This window comes from Nicotiana sylvestris, chromosome 2, assembly GCF_000393655.2.
Source record: "Nicotiana sylvestris chromosome 2, ASM39365v2, whole genome shotgun sequence".
Taxonomy (NCBI): Eukaryota; Viridiplantae; Streptophyta; class Magnoliopsida; order Solanales; family Solanaceae; genus Nicotiana; species Nicotiana sylvestris.
The window spans coordinates 152,608,637-152,633,419 of record NC_091058.1 but is presented as its reverse complement, the minus strand read 5'-3'; the positions used below and the strand labels follow the sequence as shown (position 1 = coordinate 152,633,419).

At 36.7% G+C, this 24,783-nt stretch overlaps 1 protein-coding gene across 1 annotated transcript; it reads left to right on the top strand.

Moving 5' to 3' along the window:
- The first annotated feature begins 543 nt into the window (after positions 1–543).
- On the top strand, positions 544–24,539 carry LOC104240537 (D-2-hydroxyglutarate dehydrogenase, mitochondrial). Its single transcript, XM_070166777.1, has 17 exons — positions 544–712; positions 15,803–16,018; positions 16,993–17,336; positions 17,452–17,553; positions 17,907–17,954; positions 18,162–18,232; positions 18,761–18,879; positions 19,171–19,266; positions 19,352–19,461; positions 19,554–19,634; positions 19,979–20,079; positions 21,195–21,303; positions 22,507–22,612; positions 22,923–23,008; positions 23,087–23,212; positions 23,982–24,077; positions 24,167–24,539. Exons 1-17 carry the CDS (start codon positions 544–546, stop codon positions 24,179–24,181), a joined length of 1,995 nt encoding a protein of 664 aa, XP_070022878.1. The 3' UTR covers positions 24,182–24,539.
- Positions 24,540–24,783: the final 244 nt, after the last annotated feature.

Here is a 24,783-nt window from a genome sequence, read left to right as displayed (position 1 = left end):
AATTTAACTTAAAATGCTAATTAACTCTTAAAAACAAATGTCACACAAAATTAAATACAAAGATAATCACGCAATTTGCCATTAAACCCTAAAAATGCAAAGTACATATTTTTGTGATTTTCATTCTCGCAAATCCAAATATTATTTAATTAACTCCTAATTGTAAAATTAAATCCTAAATGCACATGCAACACATATTTTTGTATTTTTCTTAATTAAAGTAGAAATAAATATGCACAGAAAAGTACAAATAAGTCATAAGCAACATAAAACTATTTTATTTTGAATTTTTGGGAGTAGTTCTTGTAGGGCAAAAAATCACGTGCTCACAAAGTGTATCGCAAATCCGAAGATAACCGCCGCATCAGTCATGGTAGCGTACGAAATGTTGAAGAATGGTTTTATACCAGGAAAGGGTTTGGGGTCAGATCTGTAAGGCATCATACAGCCCGTGTCTCTTCCTGAAAACTTGGGAACATTTGGTCTTGGATTCAAGCCCACAGCCGCGGACATAAAAAGAGCCAGGGAATTGAAACAGAGGATATGGGTCCTTCCAAAGCCGGTCCCACATCTTTCCAGACATTTGTCAAGTCCGGTACAAGGAGTCGCCCAGTGACAGCAATTCCCAGTTCTGTGATTGATCCGGACAAGGAGTTAATCGAAAGATTTGAGAAGTTGTTCGACAGTGTGAACATGGTGGAAATTGGAGAAGGTTCTAGCAACGCGGAAGTGCAATTTGTCGGGCCAACAACAAATCTTAATAATTGGAAGGCTACTCCTCTCCCTACTCGGAAGGAGTCTTGGTAGTTTGCTTTGATTTTCCTTTAAGTTTGTACGGATTATTCCAGGGTTGTAATCCGGATTTCATTTTTCAGTCTGTTTGAGTGTGCAAACCTTGTTATCTTTTATCATTCAATAAAATACAATTTCCCTTTTCTTCATCATTCCTGATGGTTTTCCTTTTTGTTTTGTTTTCTTTTATATACAGTTCTTTTTACGTTGGTTCTAATGACGTGGTATGCATCAGAAATCCTCAGTCCAGTCTTAAAAATCAATCCGATTTCGAAATATTAGTTCAAGAAGTAGATTGTGACTACAAATCAGAATACGATGATGAGGATGAAGCCTTCGAAGAAATTAGTAAGGAGTTAATTCACTTCGAAGAAAAACCCAAACCCAACCTGAATGACTCAGAAGCCGTCAATTTAGGGGACACAAACAATGTCCGAGAGACTAAAATAAGTGTCTACCTCGAGCCAAAAATCCGGGAGAAGTTAATCAAAACACTCATCGAGTACAAAGATGTTTTTACGTGGTCATATGACGGCATGCCGGGTTTAAGCACTGATTTAGTGGTCCACATATTGCCCACTGATCCAGCATTCCCTCCCATCAAGCAAAAGTTGAGGAAATTCAAAACTGATATGAGTGTGAAGATTAAAGAAGAAATTACCAAGCAGTTGGATGCAAAGGTTATTCGGGTCACTCGATATCCTGTTTGGTTGGCTAATGTCGTGCCTGTACCGAAGAAGGATGGCAAGATCAGAGTATGTGTCGATTACCGCAATCTCAACAAAGCAAGTCCGAAGGATAACTTCCCACTACCCAATATTCACATTTTGATCGATAATTGTGCCAAGCGTGAGATTGGATCTTTTGTAGATTGTTACGCCGGGTACCATCAGATTCTAATGGATGAAGGAGATGGAAAAAAGACGGCATTCATCACGCTATGGGGAACTTATTACTACCGGGTAATGCCATTTGGTTTGAAGAATGCTGGGGCAACTTATATGAGGGCAATGACTACTGTATTTCATGATATGATACACAAGGAGATTAAGGTATATGTAGATAATGTGATCATAAAATCAAAACATCAGGCCGACCACATCGGAGATTTGAGGAAATTCTTCCAGAGGCTTTGCAGGTACAACCTCAAGCTTAACCCCGCCAAGTGTGCATTCGGTGTTCCATCCGGAAAACTGTTGGGATTCATAGTCAGTCGGTGAGGCATCGAGTTAGACCCATCGAAGATCAAAGTCATACAAGAATTGCCACCTCCGAGGAACAAGACTGAAGTGATGAGTCTGTTAGGAAGGTTGAACTACATCAGCAGGTTTATTGCTCAACTCACGACAACTTGTGAGCCTATTTTCAAGTTATTGAAGAAGGACGTTGCGATCAAGTGGACTGATGAATGCCAAGAAGCATTCGACGAGATAAAGGGATACTTGTCTAACCCGCCTGTGCTGGTACCACCAGAACCAGGGAGATCATTGATTCTTTACTTGACTGTCCTGGAAAATTTATTTAGATGTGTACTGGGGCAGCATGATGTCACTGGCAGGAAAGAACAAGCCATCTACTATCTTAGCAAGAAGTTCACAGCTTATGAGGTTAAGTATACTCACCTGGAAAGGACATGTTGCGCCCTAACTTGGGTGGCACAGAAATTGAAACATTATTTGTCATCCTACACTACTTACCTCATTTCACGCTTGGATCCATTGAAGTATATCTTTCAAAATCCTATGCCAACAGGAAGACTGGCGAAGTGGCAGATTTTGCTCATAGAGTTTGACATAACCTATGTGACTCAGACTGTAATGAAAGCCCAAGCATTGGCTGATCATTTGGCCGAAAACCCGGTCGATGAAGAGTATGAGCCATTGAGGACTTATTTTCCTGATGAAGTGGTAATGCATATTGACGAGCTAGAACAGGCCGAAAAACCAGGTTGGAAACTTTTCTTCGATGGGGCTGCTAACATGAAAGGAGTGGGGATAGGAGCCGTGCTTATTTCTGAAACAGGGCGTCACTATCCTGTTACAACTCAACTTTGTTTCTATTGTACCAACAATATGGCTGAGTACAAAGCATGCATTTTGGGTTTAAGGCTAGCTACAGACATGGATGTCCAGGAAGTCTTGGTCTTGGGAGACTCGGATCTTCTGGTACACCAAATTCAAAGAGAATGGGAAACACGAGATTTGAAGCTCATACCATACCGACAATGTTTGCATGATCTTTGTCAACGGTTTCGATCAGTGGAGTTTAGGCATATTCCCAGGGTCCATAATGAGGTCTCCAATGCATTGGCTACCCTAGCGTCAATGCTGCACCATCCGGACAAAGCCTATGTCGATCCTTTGCATATTCAAGTACGAGATCAGCATGCTTACTGCAACATGATTGAAGAAGAACTTGATGGCGAACCATGGTTCCATGATATCCAGGAGTACATTAGAATGGGGATATATCCAGTGCAAGCCACGGGGGATCAGAAGAGAATAATTCGACGGTTGGCAAGTGGATTCTTCTTAAGTGGAGGAGTTTTGTATAAAATAACACCAGACCTTGGATTGTTAAGATGCATAGATACTAGACAAGCTATGGCTGTCATGTCCGAAGTACATTCAGGAGTTTGCGGACCACATATGAGCGGGTATGTGCTGGAAAAGAAAATTCTCCAAGCAGGTTATTAGTGGCTCACCATGGAGCGAGATTGTATCAATTTTGTGCGCAAATGTCATCAATGCCAGATACATGGAGATTTGATTCATTCTCCACCATCGGAATTGCACACGATGTCGGCACCATGGCCCTTCGTTGCTTGAGGCATGGATATCATTGGACCAATTGAGCCAACAGCATCCAACGGGCATAGATTCATTCTAGTAGCCATTGATTATTTCACCAAGTGGGTTGAGGCCAAAACTTTCAAATCGGTGACCAAGAAAGCAGTGGTCAATTTCGTTCACTCAAAAATCATCTGTCGATTCGGAATCCCAAAGGTGATCATCACGGATAATGGTGCTAATCTTAACAGTAAATTGATGGAAGAGGTATGCCAACAGTTTAAGATTACGCATCGCAATCCTACCCCATATCGTCCCAAGGCGAATGGAGCAGTTGAGGCAGCCAACAAAAACATAAAGAAGATACTTCGGAAAATGGTAGAAAGTTCTAGGCAATGGCATGAAAAATTACCGTTTGTATTGCTAGGTTATCGCACTACTGTCCATACTTCAGTAGGTGCAACTCCTTATTTGTTGGTATATGGAACTGAAGCAGTCGGAAGTTGAGATCTCATTCCTTCGGATTGTCGCTGAGGCTGAAATTGATGATAATAAGTGGGTCAAGACCCATTTGGAGCAGTTGAATTTGATTGATGAAAAAGATTAGCAGCAGTGTGTCATGGCCAGTTATATCAAAAGAGAATGACAAGAGCATACAACAAAAAAGTACGTCCCCGGAAGTTTGAAGTGGGCCAGCAGGTGCTGAAACGTATCCTTCCACACCAGGCTGAAGCGAAAGGCAAGTTCGCCCCAAATTGGCAAGGGCCATTCATTGTGACCAGAGTATTCTCCAATGGTGCTTTGTGTTTAACAGATATCGAAGGAAAATGCATAGACACGGCTATTAATTCCGATGCAATAAAAAGATATTATGTATGATTTCTTTGTTATAACTGTTACTTGTTTGTATTTGACATTATTTCGAAGATTGGAATAACGAAGGCAATTTGTTCTACTATCTAAACACTTCACCCTTTGTTCCCCCTTTTGAGCCTTATGTACTCCTTTCATACCCCTCTTTTGGAATCAATAACGAAAAAGAGAGAAAAAGAAAAAAAGAAAAAGAGAAAAGAAAAGAAGTGAAAAGTATAACAACAAGGAAATTCACGTGTGAACTACGTTTGACCTGATTCATGTTAAGGATACGTAGGCAGCTTCCCGGCTCGGTTATAGTATAATAAAATATCAAAAGATCCCCAAGCAAGAATACAGGGCAGAAGTTGTACTTGTAATAAGAAATGTGATTCCAATAGTTGTAATTTTAAACCCGTGTCAAAATTGCTTTGAGCCTTTGATACCCTTTCTTTCTAAACCCATCTAAAAGCCCACATTACGGTCCAAAGAAAGACCTTCCGATCAGTCTTCGATAGATGCCAGGTCGAGCAATGTACAGAGAATTCATATCAGGGGCAACACTCCAGTTTAAGTAAGAAAAATTGAAAAATGAGAGAGTCTTATTGGTGAAAACCCTCATAGGCACCATGAGGCGACGAAAGCTAAGAGAAAATAAAAATGAGAGAGTCTTACTGATGAAAACCTTCACGGGCACCATCAGGTGACAAGTAATTGAGGAATCAACAAATGAGAGAGGTTTGTCGGTAAAAACCCTTCAGGGCACTACAAGTCGAACGAGGCCCGTAAGTTGGCGGAAAGTAAAATTGGGTTGTAGAAATCTTGGAGAACAAAGTAAAACAATTGGAAAGGAGATTGGTTAAATAGACTGGGTTGATTAATCCAAATGCATACCATGATCATTGGTGCCGGTGATTTCGCTCAGATAAGTCCCTTTTCCTGTCTCCAACAGTCATCCAAATTTGGATTCTTTTCTTTATTCTTAAAATCCTTGCATTTTATTGCTGTTAATTTTACTTCTCTAAAGCTCTACCAAGTTTAGCCTTGTAAGAAGGAATTTCAAAGCTTACTACCAGTTTCGGAATTGCACAAAGCAAAATGTAGCTGGAACATGCAAAAAATAATATGATGAAAAATGGGACCTATGGTGTAAGCAAAAGTTAAAACTGTGGAATGGTTCAGTAATGTCGCGGGAGATGTACAGTTTCAGGCAGAAAGGTCAGGAGGGTAGAATAGCAGTTGGGGATCTTGCAGTTAAGGATCAGTCAGGAGGTCAAAACGATCTTTTCGATCAGTCCAAAACAGTTGGACGAAGCAAAGAATGGTAAAGAGAAAACCACCTCCAGCATGAATGCCACGATGAACCACCACGTTTTAAACTGACGAAATTTTCTTTGATTTGAAATAGGGGTAAAAATGGCATTTATTTCGGGAAATCATTCGTAGGAAGAGTAAGTACTAGGCAGAATTGATCGCAGAAATACTCAGGACCCTCTTGGAAAATAGGACTTAGTTTAAAATTCAAAATAATCATGAGTAGCGGAATTTGGCATGAGTGCACCCTAGAAGATTATAAGTGGAACTTTGAAGTTTGTATGTTTGAGATACACTTTGGACATTACCCCATGAGAACAAAGATTCTGACTTCTCTTCTTTCCCAGAATAATGATTATGATTTTCTGTTTCCTCAACATTTTCCCCAAGTAGAAACGCCATCTTTTTCCGCCTTTTGTAAAATTAGTCAGAAATTTTCAGGACCCTCCTGTAAAATGGGACATAGTTTAAAAATCAAAACAATCATAAGTAGCATAAATATACCCCAAGGAATATAAGTTGGTTTCAAAGTTTGCATGTTTAAGATAGGATGTAATTAGGAGTTTTCAGGACCCTCCTGGATAATGGAATGTAGCTTTAAGACCCTCTTAGATAACAAGATTTAGCGGAAGTCACACCTTTAGAAGATATAACTTAGATTTAAAATTGTCGTTTAGGTAAGAATTGTCAGGACCCCCTGGATAATGGGACCTAGCTTTCGAATTCTTAGTAATATTTGGTAATATGATTCAGTTTAACACTCACATATGTGCCCAACCTCCAAACTGGGGCAGAAAGTTTTCTTTGTTTTATCTGTTTCATCGAAGTTAGGAGCCCGCCTGGAGAGTAGGGAATACTTTCAAACGCAGCAGTAAGGAGCCCGCCTGGAGAGCAGGGAATACATTTCAAGTTAGCAGTCAGGAGCCCGCCTGGAGAGCAGGGAATACATTCAAGTTCAGCAGTCAGGAGCCCGCCTGAAGAGCAAGGAATACATTTCAAGTTAGCATTCAGGAGCCCGCCTGGAGAGCAGAGAATACATTTCAAGTCTAGCAATCAGTTTGAAGTCAGTAAAGCGGAGGGTTACAACAAAAATCCCCAGCAGAAATCAGAAGGAAGACCACAAGTCGATCCAGAAGTAAAGAAACAGCGGAGGAAACACAAATCAACAAGACAGCAAGGCAAGAGATGCAAGATCAAGCTGAAGATATAGGAGTTTGCAATTCATAGTTTAGTCTAGCTTCTTGTTTTCTTATAGCATGGTGTAATAAGGAGGTCGGTAAGCAGTAGCAGCAGCATGCAACAGTAGTAACCGCAAAATCACAATCCCATGATAGTCCCAGCTACCAAAACTTCCCGAACTATATTGACCCGATTCCCTTTTAGCTAGGGATATGTAGGAAACCTTCGAAGCAGAGGTTCGGTCAAATTTTTCAAAAAATGCCTCACACAGAGTACTCAAATGGGCAAAAATCGCTCGTATCCGCTCACTTTATCTTTGCACGAAAACTCTTCGTGTTTTCAGACAAAGAGGGGCAGCTGTGAGCACGTGATTTTTGCCCTATATGAGAATTACTCCCAAAATTCAAAATAAAATAGTTTTGTGTTGTTTGCAATTTTTGTGATCTTTGTGTTATTTTTCTTGTATTGTTTGCATTTGTCTGAGCATGTTTTATCCGTTAAATTAATAAAAAATACAAAAATATATCGCATTTGCATTTAGGATTTAATTTTACAATTAGAAGTAATCAAGTTTGTTTTACAAAAATGAAAAAATCACAAAAAATCATTTACTTTGCATTTTTAGCATTTAATGTCAAATTGTGTGATTTTATTTTTAATTGATATTTAATTTTGTGTGATAATTATTATTAAGGGTTAATTAGTATTTTTAAGTTTATTTTGGTTTTACAATTTAATTTAGAATTTTTGGTAATTAGGAATTAAAAAAAAGGAAATAAAAGAAAAAATAAATGAAAGAAAGAGAGGAGGAATCAGAACCAGGCCAAATTTCTTTAGGCCCAAACCAGTCCCTGTACCCAGTCCAGCCCAAACCTGCCCCAGCGTCTAAACAAAACGACCCCGTTTCGCTTGGGCTTGATCACAGCCGTTGAATTTTTTGTAATCCAATGGCTCATATTAATCCCTTCAATCTAATATATCAAAATATCACAGACCCCTTACCCCCTCTCATTTCCAAACACCCCCCCCCCCCCGTTGAGTCGTCTCTTTCAGAGAGACCAAACAACCAAAAACCCTAATAGCTGCCGCCATACTCCACCGCCGGAAACCCGGCGGCCAGTGCTCCGTTCACCACCAAATTCACGCCCCAGCCTCCCCACGACCTCTTAAACCTAACCCCTCTAACCATTCCCCTCGAATCCTGATCAGGGCCTTCGGATCTTCAATCAAAGATCTACCAAAAATACCTAACTAATCCAATCGATTCCAGGCTAACACCCAACGTCCACCTGACTTCCCTCGTCCCTAAACCACACCTGGTTCCCCTCAAATCAAATCGGAGCTTGTCGAATCTCAATTCGAATGAACCAACGCTGAGTTTTCAAATCAAGAGCCTGTATTGAAGATTTGAGGCCGAAATAGGTTTTATTCGTGTGTTCTCATTTGAGAACTCGTGATTAAGACCTATTCCGACCAAAATCAAAAGATGTCGGATTTTGTTCAAGCCGAGCTGGTCGTTCATTTCAGGTATTTCCCATTTCCATTTGGAGTTTGTCATTTAGCTTTCATTTTTCTCACTTTCTCTTTTTTTTGTTTCATCTCATTTTTTAGGCTTCATTCGATATGTGTCTTTTCGGATTAATTTCCTGCCACGTCAATTTGTTTTGGTTTTGTAATTGGTGTTGACTCGTTAATTTTAGTCAATTGTTGAAGCTGGTCAGTTGGTAGATTTGTTAGAACATTTCTGATTTTGCAATCGATAAATTAAGTTTGTCTGTTTGCTAAAATTAAGGATTAGTTCATCACAATGTTTGAATCGCTTAGTCGGTCGTCACATTGTTTTGAATTGCTTGGTCAGTTGAAATACTTTGAAAATACATGAACTGTTGTTTAGGTTGTCACCTGAACCTACTGTGTCATTCCCTGTAAGGGTGTTCTGAACCATTAAAATCCTTGGACTTTATGTTGTTGCTATTTGATTCAACCTGGTTCAAGCTTAAGCTGTTGTTGAGTTTGATGAATTGAATCCTACTGTTTAGGGTCTGAAATGAATCTGACATTGGTGTGAATTCAGTGTTGATATGATAATTTTAGTCAGATAGTAGTGAGTTATAAGGTTGCATTCAGAACTTAGGGAATTGGTTATAGCTGCAGTCACAAGGTCTTCAGGGGTATTTTAGGGGGTTTAAAAGTTTGGCAAATGGTCTTACTAAGTGGGCTGTCAGTAAAGTACTTAATTAACCATTTATCTAATGTGTTAGTGGGGAACAAAACATAATGGTATGGGGAGGCTTAAAAGGATTTGATTAAAATATGTTGCCCATACCTGCTTAAACTTTAAATAATGAAAAGACAAGGGTTAATGGGGAACAAAAACATACTCTAGTGGAGTTCTAAAGAATATCATGGGCAGAATTAGTTTCTTAATTCTGCCTGAGTGCCCTTACGAGCAGGGTCAGTATTTGGGTATAAATGGAGGGACTTAGGACAGAGTTAAGAGATTTTTAGAGAAGGGAGATCAGTCTTTGATCAGTTTTTTAGAGAGTTAAAAGAGTTCAAAAGGTTCTGAATTTTGAGACCTTAGGAGTTTGAGAGAGGTTCTATTTTTGGTTCCTCTCTAATTAGTATTAGAGAGCAGTATTGAGGATCAGTTTTCAGAGGTTAAATTTAAAAGAATCTTTGAGGAGAGTTGAGGCCAATTTTTGAGAGTTTTAAACAATCAGTTTCTTCTAGAGAGTGCTGGAGAGTTTAAGAATAGAAACCCAAAAGAAAGATATTGTTTCATTGCATCCGTAGGTGTAATTCGAATTCTTGACAGTGATTCTCATTCCTTTTGATTGCTTAAGTGGTTCAGTGGTCTACTGGTTCAGTTTTGGGTTTAATACAAGCTTGGTTGAGTCTGTTTGTTTTGGTATTTGTTGTTGCCGTTGGTTTACAAACTTTCTGGGTTTTTCTGGAGTATTGATTGAGTCGCTGCTGCTGGTGTATTGCTGTTGTATTGACTGATACTAGCCTGTTGCTGACCTCCTTCTCTTCTCATTGTATTGCCATTTCCAGGTATCCCTTGAATCCATAGAAGATGAGATACAGAAATATATAAAGTTGTAATTACATGAAGCTTGATGAATGAATGATCTTTGGCCTTCAGTCTTCAATAACAACTTGTTTGGAATCCAGTAGCATAATGTGAAAGTAGTTAGTTTAGTCTGTTTCATCCTAGTCCAAGTAGTGTATTCTGGGAACCATGTTGCTCTTTCTTTCTTATCTGAATATTTGTGGTATGTAAAGTTAATTGAATACTTGAGATACTATGTATATGGACTATTAACCTATTCATATTCTCTTCAATAGAATCGACTTTAGTGTGGTTCAATTTTAGTATAGTCCAAGTATGGCACCCTGTTCTATAAAGTATTAAAACTGGAATATGATGGAACCTAAAAGGTTAGGAAGAATGTATATATTTGTACCTGTAATTCCATGTATAATAGATAGTAGAAATGGTTTATACTTCATTGTTTAGTGTCAATAACCCTAGCCTGGATATCATGTAGTCATAGTTCAGAAGTTGCATCTCTTATAGCTTCGATATTGAGTTATTATGATTCGTCCACTAATTGCATATTGAAGGAAAGGATTGAGGCATTAGTGTAAGTTCGTTTGGTTAAAGTCTGAAAGTTTCGGACCATGGATATTGGGCTTGAATGCGTGGCAAACAAGCCCAAAGATTTCCAACCCACAGAAAGGTCTCCTAGGGGAGATTAAAAGAACGTTGGGCTCTAGAACTGATCCACGACTTTGAGCCCAAACGCTGGTGGCTGAAATGTCGGGTTGCTGCAATCGTGCACAAGCAAATTCATTATTTGGACTTGGCTGGAAGAATTCAATTCATAGTTCAACGTATTATAATTCAATACATAATGAATTAGGACTCTTTCTTTTATTTTAGAGACAAATAAAGTAGAGAATCATAGTTGCTCTTAGGTTTGCCCTTTAAATAATGAACGAGATGAGCCTCGCCAAATAAAGCACCTAGATTGTGGGGCCCTCGATAATTGTATATATTAAAATACTTAGATTTCGGGACGGGCCGTTTAGCGAATTTCACGGCCTTCCCCAAAATAATAACGTGTTAGTCTTTAGGCGCGTATTTTAATAACACTACCTCCCTAAACTCGGGTGCGCATTTATGTGACCCAAATCCAAATCCCAACGATGTTAAAGTATGTCCAAAAACCACGGGTGCATTTATGTGACGTGGTTCAAGACTTGTTTAATGACGTTGCAATTTTCTTTAAAAATGAATAAAAGCGGTTAAGGTTAAAATTTGCACATAGGTTCATAATTGTTAAAATCAGATAATTTAAGCCAAATATAACAGTTGAGCGACCGTGCTAGAACCACGGAACTCGGGAATGCCTAACACCTTCTCCCGGGTTAACAGAATTCCTTACTCAGATTTCTGGTTCGCGGACTGTAATACAGAGTCAATCTTTTCCTCGATTCGGGATTCAACTGGTGACTTGGGACGCCATAAATCTCCCAAGTGGTGACTCTAAATCTTTAATAATAAATTCCGTTTCGATTGTCCTTTAATTGGAAAAACTCCCTTATGCCTTTGCGGGTGTAGGTAAAAAGGAGGTGTGACAATGCCACATTTTTGTCTTTGATGGTGTCTGTCAGACCCATCGCATCAAGATGAATTTAAGCATCAAGCACCCAAGACATGTAGCTTTTGCCCGATATATCCATGGCTACAAATTTAAGTTTAGAAAGATTTGACATTATTTAGGAAAAGAAAATTCGTACCTCAGATACTTTCAAAGTACTTGCTCGAGATGGCAGAGTCCCGTACTGATAACGTGTTCTAAAATAAAAACTGTAAAGTAAAGACAAGTATAGAGAGAAACTGATATATTATTCGAATTCAAACTGATGTACATAATGAACTGAAATCTCTTCTATTTATAGAAGAAAGCTACTGCAATGTACTGTGTAAGCTGCTATTATACCAGATATGGATAATCTTCTACTGAGAGCAATGTTTATCCATAACGGAGTACTAAAAGGATAAGCTTATTATATCCGATATGGATAATCTTCTACCGGGGTAATGTTTATCCATAACCGGGTACTGAAAGGATAAGCTTATTATACCCAGTATGGATAATCTTCTACCGGGGTAATGTTTATCCATAACGCAGTATCAAAAGGATAAACGTATTATATCTGGTATGGATAATCTTCTACCGGAAGTAATGTTTATCCATAACCGGTACCGAAGTGATAAGTTTCTTCTGGAGGCTTATTTCCAATAGAGTACTAAATAGATAAACATATTTACGGCGGAGTCCCATATGCATAAGCTTCTTCAGGAAGCTTATTTACAATAGAGTACTAAATAAACCTCCATAATATAATATATGTTATAAAATAATAAAAGAAGAAGAAGAGTATTTCAGAGCAAAGTAGAGAGAGGAAATTCTTATTGATATGGGATGATTTACATCGAAATAGAACCCTCTATTTATAGAGAGAGAGTGACTTAGCCACCAAGTAATAAACTCTAGAATCTCTCTAAATATAGACATTCACCATAAATAAAATTCTATTTATAACACTCCCTCTAAATGTCTATTCAACAGATAATGTGCCTCGTTAAAACCTTAACTAAAATAAAACCTAGTGGGAAAAAATTCTAGTAAAGGAAAAAGAGTACACATATCTAATAATACGCCTTTTGGATGCCTCGTTAAAAATCTTGCAAGGAAAATCCAGGGGGACAAAACCTTGTAAGGGAAAAAGAGTGCAACGAGCATTAACTCCCCCTGATGAAAGCATCAATTCACATCTTTAATCATTTGCATTCCAATCTTGTGCACCATCTTCAAAACGATCTTTGGTAGAGACTTGATAAACAAATCAACCATATTAACTTGAATGAATATATTGCATCTTGAAATCATCATTCTTGATAGAGATGTAATGTCTTCATAAACTTCCGTAGAATGGCCTTTTCAATATCTCCATAGAGGTATTTTCGCTATCAAATTATCATGCTTATAGTTATAGCAAGATACATTTGTGCACAAATTACACTGAGGAAGTGGTACTTCAAGATCAAGAATTGTATATGCTTCAAGCAACTTAAATCCTTCATGGATTGTCATAAAAGTTAAGTCATATAAGCCATATAAATGGACTTTAGATGCATATCAAGTTTTTATGTATGCTAGACATATAAGATATCGGAAACTGATTGCACATACCATTGACTTTATACTTTCAAGTATTTGAACTACATGTCTTTCATATTAAACTAATTCTATTTTAATTGTGTATCGTCTATTTGGCCAATATTTTTGTGTCTGTCTCGACAACCTTAAGATCCTCATCTATACTTAGCGCTATGATAGATGTCGTCGACGAACATTATATATCGATTCCAACATTTTTTCGTAAAGACATAACATAGAGATCTCTTCATTCATATAATCAAGTACCTGAATCTCTCATGAGATTTTATGAAGTGTTATGTCATGTGATCTTCTAGATCACTTGCCTCCTTATTTTGCTCATCTTCATTATCAAGAAGTTTATTTGAAATCGATTTGTCTATACATTTTAAGCGTACCATAGACTTTGTCCTTCTAGGACTTAATATGAGTATTTCCAATGAGAATATAGTTACTTTCTTTGGGTCAGCAAATGCGTATGGCATGCTTTGCAATATATTGCAAACGAATTATCTTTTTATGAATTTCAAGTTCATATTATCATATTTGAGGTAGATATACAAATGATAATCAATTCCAAGTAACTTTTTCTCAACTGTTTATCATGTCTCCCCCTCATGTTAGAAAAACTAACTTGCTTCCTCAATTTTGGGAACCCATCTTTGTGCGTTATGGTCTTAATCAATATATACACCACACATCAATAATAACAAGATGAAATTATTTGGTTCCTGACCCTGAACCACTTGTGAGGGGAGAATGTAATATACAAACTGATATAGATAATTTTGTTCTCATAAGAAATAGTTTAGCTATTAAGTGGAGGTACTACATAAATTATTTTTCTAAATCAACTGTGATATAAACCAACTTATCAAGATAAACTTTCTTGAGTAAAAGATCTGGAAATTATGCTCTAAATCAAATCACTGAGCAAGTTACCTCGCAAACACCATCTTGCGGGTTAATAATAATCGCGCATATAACCATCTCATAGATGCATCTTATGTGGTATACATGGCAGGTGAATGAGCCCATATTCACCTTTGATATTTCCAGCATTCATAGGATTCAATCCCAATTTTAGTTGGTCAATTAATTAATGAGAACAAGTAACATTAGAGAATTCGTAAAGAACTTTCTAGTTCTTTAATATTTACCCATGTGAATTCTCTTTTATTTTTGTACATCATACTTAAATTGATATGACTAAACCAGCTATGCCAACTGGATATCAATAAACTCTAAGTTTATTATGATATGAGTTTTATATCAATAAAGTTCTACTTTATTGTCGCATTCTTTTATTTGTGTGGTACAAACTGGAGAATAAAGCGGGTAACTTTTCACATAAATATTAACACGCTACAAGTTGTAGTAATAGAAGATATTAAATCTTTCCTAGTCTCAATATAACCAAGCGGCTTTCGCGAATACTTTAGAAACTGAATAAGTTTCTTTGAAACTTACTACAACATAATACCTTATTGGTAATCAATTGTGTTTCTCCGAAATAATATAATTGGCTCTTGCAGAGTTCTCAATTAGTTTTGTACTACCACATATTCATCAACATCCATATGGTCATATATTTCTTTCACGGAGAAAGTTATACCATTATGGTCATGGTCATAATTATATGCAAGATATGTTTCTTGCATTATTGTTGTCCTTTAATAATCACATTGCCAAAATATTTTGGCGTACAATAGGTACGTGACTAATGACCATTCATGCCATAATAATGACATTATTTTCTTATATCATCTCAAACCTCATTCTAGAGGTGAGTGTGGTATATTCACTACCACTAGCACATTCATATTCTTCTAAGCATTAATATATATTCATAACTCAGATGTTGTCACATTCTCATCATGAATGGACCATAATCATCTATATGTGTTTTACAAAATCTCATGTCAAATCGATGACAAATATTACTTTCACAAAGTGAAGGATTATTTTGAGAATCCTTATTATTCTCATTATCACAATGATGAGGATTATAATTTCATCTATTACCACGTCCACATCAATTGATACTTTCACGGTAATAATTTTGTCTTCTTTCAGACTTATCACATATTGCTATCATATTCTCTTAAGGGAATGAGAATGAAGCAAATTCAATGGGACGAGTTTTCACTTCTTGTGCTCACGATCATACATGATTATAATTTCTAACTAACTCCATTAGAGTTATAATTAAAATTTATTGTCTTTGCTTGTATTTAAAATCAAATTATAAAATTTCAAGAATTTAAAAGAGAAAAATAAAGTAAAATACTTACCTTAAATCCAGAATTTAATCATGAAGGAAGTTCATGAAACAATTGACAATCATTATGCTCAATCCCAAAGCTTCTACTCAATTGGTTAAAGTCTTGTGACGATAACATGTTATAAAATAATAAAAGAAAGAAAAGTATTGCAGAGCAAAGTAGAGAGAGGAAATTCTTATTGATATAGAATGATTTACATCAGAATAGAACCCTCTATTTATCGAGAGACTTAGCCACCAAGTAATAAACCCTAGAATCTCTCTAAATATAGATATTCACCATAAATAAAATTCTATTTATAACAATATATTTATAACATTACTATCAATGTTTAAAGTATTTTAAAAGTGAATAGTTGTAAAAGGTAGCCGGAAAAAGAAAAAAGAAATAGTAGTTGTCAAGGTAGAAGTCCCCGGTTACAGAGCAAAGCATCAGCGGTTGAAAACGCAAGGCCAGTTTGCTGAAATGGAGGACTGGAGAGCGACCTACCGTTTACTTGCACACTGCAAACACATTTTTCATGGCCGATCAAGCCCTAATTTTCACAATTCAAAACGTTTTTGCAGCTCAGGTACGGAATCTTATTGCTGTTTTTCATCTAAGTTAATCGTATAATTCAGGCAATCCTACTAATTCCATGAATAGTCAAACAAGGATAAAGGGCGAAATTGAACTGTATTTAGTGGAATGGGCGAAGAAGATCCCTATAGAGTGTGTTTGGTATGATGAGAGTCATTCTTCGTGAAAATATTTTTCTGGAAAATGCTTTCCATGGAAGATATATTTCTGGAAAATGTTTTCTGGTGTTTGGTTGGTGAGTGGAAAATATTTTCCGGAGCAAATATATTTTGAAGATCAATAATATTAGCAAACAGGAGATTGACAAATTTTTTAGTAACATGATGAGTGAGGATTCATGTAGCCGACCCCAATTGTTCTCATAATGTCTAAGTTTTAGTTGCAATAAGTAATATGTAGTTGTCAGGAAAATGAATTTCACCTATAAGTGAAGGAAGTCCCTTTTTGATGGAAAATGTTTTTCTCAGGAAATTCCTTCTGTCACACTAAACAGCAGAAATGACTTCCTTATGGAAAACATTTTCTTAGGAAATGCTTCCTAATAGAAAACATTTTCAAGAGATGACTTCCCTTATACCAAACACGTTGATAGTTGACCTCAATTGATTGGGGACTTAGACGTAGTTATTTGATAATTCCATGTGGAGCTGTCCTGATTCAGAGACTGCAATCATTCAGCTGTAATCGTTCTTGTGCTCAAGGTTGCTTGATGGAACTGTCCTCAATTTTCGTGATTTCTGACAGCAAAATAAACATAGTAACATGTTTTTATGGGTTAGTGATTGAAGAAAAGATCGTTGAAATAGAACTTTTGGATGTTATCTAGCGAGTTTCCTCAGTTCTATGAATAAAGTGGTGTTACATTAAGGTTTAGCTGAAAATCAATCCAAGTGGAACTAAATGTTACGTGTATTTGAAGATTCTCTGATGAAGCTAACTGAGAACTTTCATTTTTATGGTTTGCAGGTCATAGGTATCATTTTAACCAACCTTCTGAGCCGATAAATCCTTATATTGGTAATTACCAACAAGAATTTCAAACATATAAACAACCCTCACTATCTCTGGGTATTAATCAGCGGTACAGATGCAGAAGCCATTATAGATGTTTTGCTTCTCAGGCCACCATTATTCAGAGAAGACCAGATTTTTCAACAATTAGCTCAGAAGACGTGAGCTATTTCAAGAAGATATTAGGGGAAAGAGGGGTAGTTCAGGATGAGGAGACACTGGATGCTGTGAACACGGATTGGATGAGGAAATACAAGGGCACCAGTAAGCTCATGCTCCAACCTCGGTCAGCAGAGGAGGTTGGAATCTCACTTTCTCTTCCAGAAGCTTTAGCTCCTTATTGATAATATAATAGATACTAATATATATACCTTTTGGTTTTCCATTTGGGTTTCTTTGATTTTGGTTCTACAGGTCTCTCAGATTCTTAAATATTGCAATTCCAGATGCCTAGCTGTTGTTCCTCAAGGGGGGAATACAGGTCTTGTGGGAGGAAGTGTGCCTGCTTTTGATGAGGTAAGAAAATCTTAGGTATTAGAAATGGTAAGGATAGTAGTAATCGGCGTCTATCAAACATTGTCCACATTTCCTGAACTTTATTTCATTTTAAACATCAGTGTCGTTGCTACTAGATTTGTTTTTCTTTTATTTTGGGAATAAGTAGAGTGAAGCGGATATAGATGAGCCATATAGCCGATCCCAATTGCTTCATGATTGGGAAGTAGTTGATAGACCGATTGCGATAACTAGTGTTGCTGCTGCTGGATAAGCTCTTCACTATGAATGTTTTGAAAGTTTTCTGACTTAAATATGTTGTCTTATCTTATCTGATTACTGATTTATTCTTTCTTTATTTTGAAAATGTCCAGGTGATAGTTAATACCAGTCATATGAATAAAATCATTTCTTTCGACAAGGTAAGATAATTTATTTTGAAAATGTCGAGGTGATTGTCAATATCAGTTACATGAATCAAATCATTGATATTGACAAGATAAAAGTAACTCTGCTGATCTTCTTTAATTTTTATTCTTGTCAGTGTTACATTTCATGAAAGAAAGAGTTCTTGAGAACTACAGAAAGTTTAAGCAGATAGAATAAGTTCTCTTTACATCTTTTTGCAGGTTAGCGGCATACTGGTTTGTGAGGCAGGATGCATTTTGGAAACTCTCATTGCTTTTCTTGATAACCAAGGGTGATTTTTCTTTCTTACACTTTCTAGAGTTACAATATGAATCATGTCAAAGATATTTTTACTTCTGGATAGTCCTCCTTGTACAATTTTTTAAGTTTTAATCTGGAAAAACGCCTTCAGATACTTAATTGTCATGTAATATGTGCAAATTCTGACCAAAATATTTCTTTCTCCATTTAATTTACATATGAACTCTCTGAAATATTATCTAATATCTATCACATTGACCTATTCTAAGCATTCTTACCATGTCATGGTGAGGTTTTACAGTTTTGTATTTACCATCTAACCAATTTGTTGACTGATCTTCTCCAAACTTGCTTAGCATCTTATTTTATTAGATGGCAATAGAATGAAACGCGGAGTGAAGGATTATGCCTTGTTTCTTACGTCAATTTTCTGTCTAGTTCATTTCTTTTTATAAACTTATTCTGGGTATTTATTTACTGGCTCTTCTGATGCTAATGAATAAGCTCCTTCCTACTCTGCTTCCATATGAAATAAAATGTCAATCACATTCTCTCTTAGGTTTGTTATGCCACTAGATTTAGGTGCTAAAGGAAGCTGTCAAATTGGAGGAAATGTCTCAACCAATGCTGGTGGTTTGCGGCTTCTCCGCTATGGTTCACTGCATGGCAGCGTCCTTGGTAAGATCTGACTGTGCTATGTTATGAAATTTCAAGTTGAAGTTGTTACCCTAAATCAATCTAAGAGTGGGTTAATAGGGCTGATGAAAGATTTAACCAACTAGGAAAATCATGTTCTATCTCTTCGTAGAGCTCCTGTATCCCTGTTAGATAATCTTGGGATCCATTTTGTGACATTCTTTTGAGAAGAAGGCTATGTATGAGCCTTTCAAGATCTTTCCGTCCTTGAAAACCATAATAGTGAAGTCTATTCTCCTGCATTTGTTCTCAAATGTACTTTCATCTCTTCAGGTCTTGAAGTGGTTTTAGCAAATGGAACGGTGCTTGATATGCTCGGCACACTGCGAAAAGATAACACTGGATATGACTTAAAACATTTATTTATAGGTGAACAGACTAAATTTGCTTATTCTGTGTCAGCTGAAGTTGGTTTACATTGTGATAAAGCATTGTATTTTTCTTCATGGCATAGGAAGTGAAGGATCCTTGGGTATTGTAACGAAGGTTTCCATACTAACTCCTCCAAAGCTGTCCTCTGTAAATGTGTGCTTTCTTGCTTGTTCCGATTATGCAAGCTGCCTGGTAATAATGGTTCTACCCTCTCAAGTATGATGCAGCTATTAAGTTCCTTGAAATGATAGCTTTACTTAATGAATTATGCGCTTTGCCTTCAGAAACTTTTGTTAGACGCGAAGAGGAAACTTGGGGAAATTCTTTCTGCATTTGAATTTCTTGATCATGATGCAATGGATCTGGTGAGCTTTATGTATTCTTTTTATCCATCAAGTCTCACCTGTCCATATCACCCAGAAATGTCAAGTTCTTTTCCTATTCAATATTAGTAGCCTTGTGGAAGCTATTAACTTAATGAACTGCAGTGTTACTTCTCTGTTATTCAAAATTGCATGGTAAACTTGCAGGTGCTGCATAGTTGGCAGTGTTTCTGGTGCAGAGCTTTTCATTCCTTACCTGTCAACTTTGTGCTTAGGCTGTTTTTTAAGTTTGAGATTGAGGCCATTTGACGACTATTTTGAAGGTTTTAGGTCTCTTTCATGGCAGTAGATTAATGCAGCATTATCTATTATGTCATGTGGAGCAGGTCCTGAAGCATTTAGAAGGTGTCCGTAATCCATTTCCTTCCTCAATGCATAACTTTTATGTTCTGATTGAGACAACTGGCAGTAGTGAATCTTATGACAGGTAATGTCCTTGTTGCTTAATATGCTCGACTTGTTTAAAATACTTCCTCAAAGTTCGATTGCTCAAATTTATTTTATACCTTTTATTTGAAAGAACTTTAGTTTATGTTATGCATTTTTTATTCTGAAAAAGGTGGAGGAACAAAATCCCTTTTCCACAAAACTTAATCCTCTTAAGGGTGCATGTTTTTTCCCGTGCCTCTCAGGGTATTGAGGCGAGCCAATGGATGTCATTGTGTGCTTCTGTTTTCTGACTTCAAATGTACCCTGAAATGTCTAGACCGGAGGACTGAACATCATCTTAGAATGTCTTTTCATTGTTTCTACCCATATGCTGATTTGTAAACCATTTGTGTCTTGTTTACCATTTTGTAAACTCAATCTCGAGTCTGGGAAAACTCGGGCACATTTTATCCCTTATCTCTTATTAATTAATAAAGTAAAATTAGTTTGAGCCATTCCAATTTTCACTCGTCAATGTGCTTATTAACTCTGGATTTTTCTTGTTAATTGTTTCGTACAATTTCACCTAATGCGTATACGCCCTGGTTATGGGGTGGTAGTAGGTCGTGCTAAAATATATAACCTAAAATATAATTAACTAGGATAGACTTCTTAGAATTGAGAATCAAGAATCCTTGATCAAAAGATTGCTATATTTGTAGGTTATAGAATTTGAAATGCTTAAATAGTAAAATTACCAAGAGAAATTTATTTGATTCTTAAGTTGAGTTGAATTTAATTAAAAAAGTTGTTTCCAGTCTTAATTGTAAAGCAAACGATGACAAATTTTACTTCTAAATTTAGCATTTCACAATTTCTTGGAGATTAGTCAAGTTTTTACTATGGGTTTGCTAGGTACTTTATTATGTTTCACCATCACATAAAAGGTCTACAAAGTAAAGCTATCAATGTGTCATTTTAAAGAATCTATTATCTTTCAGAGTTGATATCTATTATGTTTAGTTGCTTTATGAAGCTGATTGGATGTTTGTAGCGCTCTCAGTTCCTCTGGACTTTGCTGATTTCCTGCTTATTCATTATGCAACTTTGATCACATTGATGAGTTGAATTCGTCCTTTCTTGGATTTTGCTGCTTCGTGTTGACATATGCAGAGAGAAACTGGATGCTTTCTTGCTTCACTCAATGGAAAATGGCTTGATAAGTGATGGAGTTGTTGCACAAGATATAACTCAGGCATCTTCTTGCTGGCATATTCGTGAGGTTATTACTTTATACTTGACAAGTGAATCTTATTCATAAGCTTGTATCGGTAACTTGTGATAATCTACCTATTAGTTTTGGTAAGTAAATGTTTCATTGCCACTAAAGTGAAAACCTCCGTATTTAAGAGGTTTTACGGAATATTATAAGGAACCTTTAAGATCCCAATACTAATTTATAGGCTTTACACAAATTTCATCCAGTCACCTATGCAAGTGGGAACATACTGTGATCTCTACAATAAATAAAAACAGTTCCATCTTTAATTTGGGTAAAGGATTTTCGTGTCCATTCGGAAGCTGTTTAGTTCTTTACCTCCATATGGTCCACATCAACATGAAAGGGGCTACCTTCACTAATAAATTAACTGATTAAAACTTTACCCTATTAATTACTATTATGTATTAAAACCATGGATTTGACGCGTTTCTTCAAGCTTAAAAAGGCCACCCACCATTCAAACATCCAGCTGCCAGATAGCAAATTTGGATTTTCATTTTAAAGTTGCATGAATCCAATGGATGAAAATTTGGACATTCGAAAAATTTCGAATTTCTTAAGCTATCATAGATGTGAAGATGCTTCTCATAGAATGGAGACAAAAGTACATGAGATTTTGACTTCTCGGGAAGGTGGATAGGCAGCAGCATAGAGAGAGAGAGAGAGAGAGAGTGGATCGGTGTGTTTATTACATTGTGGGGCTAATGACAGCATCTTTTTGTCACTTAAAACACTGAAACCAGTTCTAATTGGTTCTCAAAATGCTGTGAGGGAGGCAGAAGTGAATATTGATCAGCTAATGACAGTGATTGGTGCAGCCTCTATCATTTTATCTGGGATAAATAGGGAGAGTTGATGAGAGGGAGACCGGTGAATAAGGTGATTCAAAAATAATGCTCTCAGATGAAACCTTTGAGTATGTTGTCCAACAGTCTCCATCATGTGAAGTTACTTGAGCAAATGATTCCTTTATATCAGTGCTAAATTCAAATTAACAGCTAACTGCACTGAACAATGTTTATGTGTGTATTCGGTATTGCAATTAGCAATACAAAAAGATAGACTGTGAAATGAAACTCACACTGACGACACATAACCAAGAACTTTGTTAATAGCCGATTGCTATAAGAAAAGTGAAACTTTCATGTGGTAAGCATCTGCTCATGTTTTGATGAATAAAAGGTGAAATTCTTTATGTTGCAGGGCATTCCTGAAGCTTTGATGAAGGAAGGAGGTGTATATAAATATGATTTGTCAATACCGGTTGAAACAATGTATGATCTTGTTGAGGAAATGCGAGTCCGACTTGGTAAGGTTGTCAAAATTCTTGCTTCGCTGAAAGCATGTTCCATTTTCATTCTTATTCATGTATCTGGATTATTTATGGGATCTATTCTTCATAGTACTTCCTTTATTAAGACTCGGTATTCCTGCAGAAAAAGTAAATGCACATAGTTTATTTTAAATGTCTTGTTCAGAGATGCAATATCATATTAGATGGTTTCATTTTTATCCATCTCTCCTTTTTATGTTGAATCAACAATTTTAGGGGCATGCCGCTGTTAACAGTAACTATCAATCTCAAAGAATTTGATGCTGCCTTAATTGTAAATTTACAGATGCTTCAGCAAAAGTAGTTGCTTATGGTCACCTTGGGGATGGCAACTTACATCTTAATATCTCAACTCCTCAGTATGATGATAATGTACTATCCTTGGGCCTGCCTGTTTCTCACTTAATTTTATTAGTTGATTATCACATTAATTGGAAATGTTGGCTCCAGATTTTATCACAGATCGAGCCTTTCGTTTATGAATGGACTTCTAAGCACAAAGGGAGTATTAGCGCCGAACATGGCCTTGGACTGATGAAAGCCAATAAAATCCATTACAGCAAGTCACCTGAAACTGTAAGACCAGTACTTTTATTTACCATTTAAATAGACATGACATCAGTTTTAGTGAGTTATCTTTCAGGAGATAGTGTTTGGAAGCACCAATTGTCGGCACATGCTGCACATCTCAATATACAAGTTTCTCTTTTCTTTCAGAGAACAAAAGAAGTATCAAATGAACTAGTTAGGGATTAATGAAACTAACATGTAGATAGATATTATTTTTGCATGATGACCCAGAGAATTTACTCCAAAATGCAGAAAATCCTCAGTGTTTTCCTACTGGACATTCTGGAATAATGTGATTTAAGTTCAAGAGACAGGAAGAATAGCAGTTCTTTTCATAGGTTAAGACTGGATTGGGATAAACGATCATCTATGATGGCGTACTGTTATTTCGTACAAACATTGAGCCCTGGTCTTCCTCTAAAGCATCATGTATAGTGGAGATAACATGAGCTTGCTAAAGCATCGCTGCAGCTACATGCCCATCTTGCCAGTGTGGTTAATATACCGACATCTAGTAGACCGGCTCCTAAGCAATGTTTGATGGGTTCTAGACCAAAATAGTATGATAAAAAGATTGTGGAATGTGGATGTTGGTATAGGGTGTCAATATGTCTAATTTAGTCTGCATAGCTAACTTAAAATTGAGCTAAAAGGTGAATGAAAAGATAAAAGATGCTACCTGTACCGTTTCCTTTATTCTATTCTTTGTCCTACCCTCAACGAATAGGTACATCCTTCTTCATAAATTACTGAGACAATGTATTTCTTTTCCCAGGTGCAACTAATGGCTTCTATTAAGAAGCTACTGGACCCTAATGGAATTCTGAACCCATATAAAGTTCTCCCGCCTTCCCTTTTCTCAAAAGCTGAGGTAACTAGCTCAGGTGTCTATACTGATGTGAATAATCAGTGCTTGTATCAGTGAATAACACAGTAACTCGATATCTTATATTGCTTCAGATTTATACAGAATGAACCTCACCTCAGCTTTTCTGTTGCACGGGATGATGATTAGTTTGCTGTTTCTAAATGCAAGTGTTATACCATTCTGGCTGTGCAGATGAGTTGAAGGAGTACAGAATATTAAGGGAGTGAGACAGAGAAAGGTTGTACAGGAAGTGTAACAGTTTGGGTCCAGCTATATTTGTATATTTGCAGAGTCGGATCCAGGATTTAGATTTTGTGGGTTCAACTTTTAAGGTTTAGCATTGAACCCATTGTATTTTTAAAGTTATGTTCAGACTTACCATTTGTTGTATTTTTAATGAATTTTTACGCATAAATTTATGCTCTGTGTAGAAAGTAGTGGGTTTAGATGAACCCGACAGTCAAACTCTTCCTCCGCCCCTGTATATTTGTATAGTGGTAGTAAGATATGGCTCTTTTGTGATAAATACATGATGTCGAGGCTTATGATATAATCCTTCTAAGGGGTCATGACACATAAATTTATGAATTAGACCACAACTTGGCAAATAATTGAAGAATTTCCATTGAAACGTTGAAGCAAGCATATCAGCTCATTGGATTGAGTAGATCGAAGGTAGTGTAGCTGAATGGGTTTCCCTTGAACGATA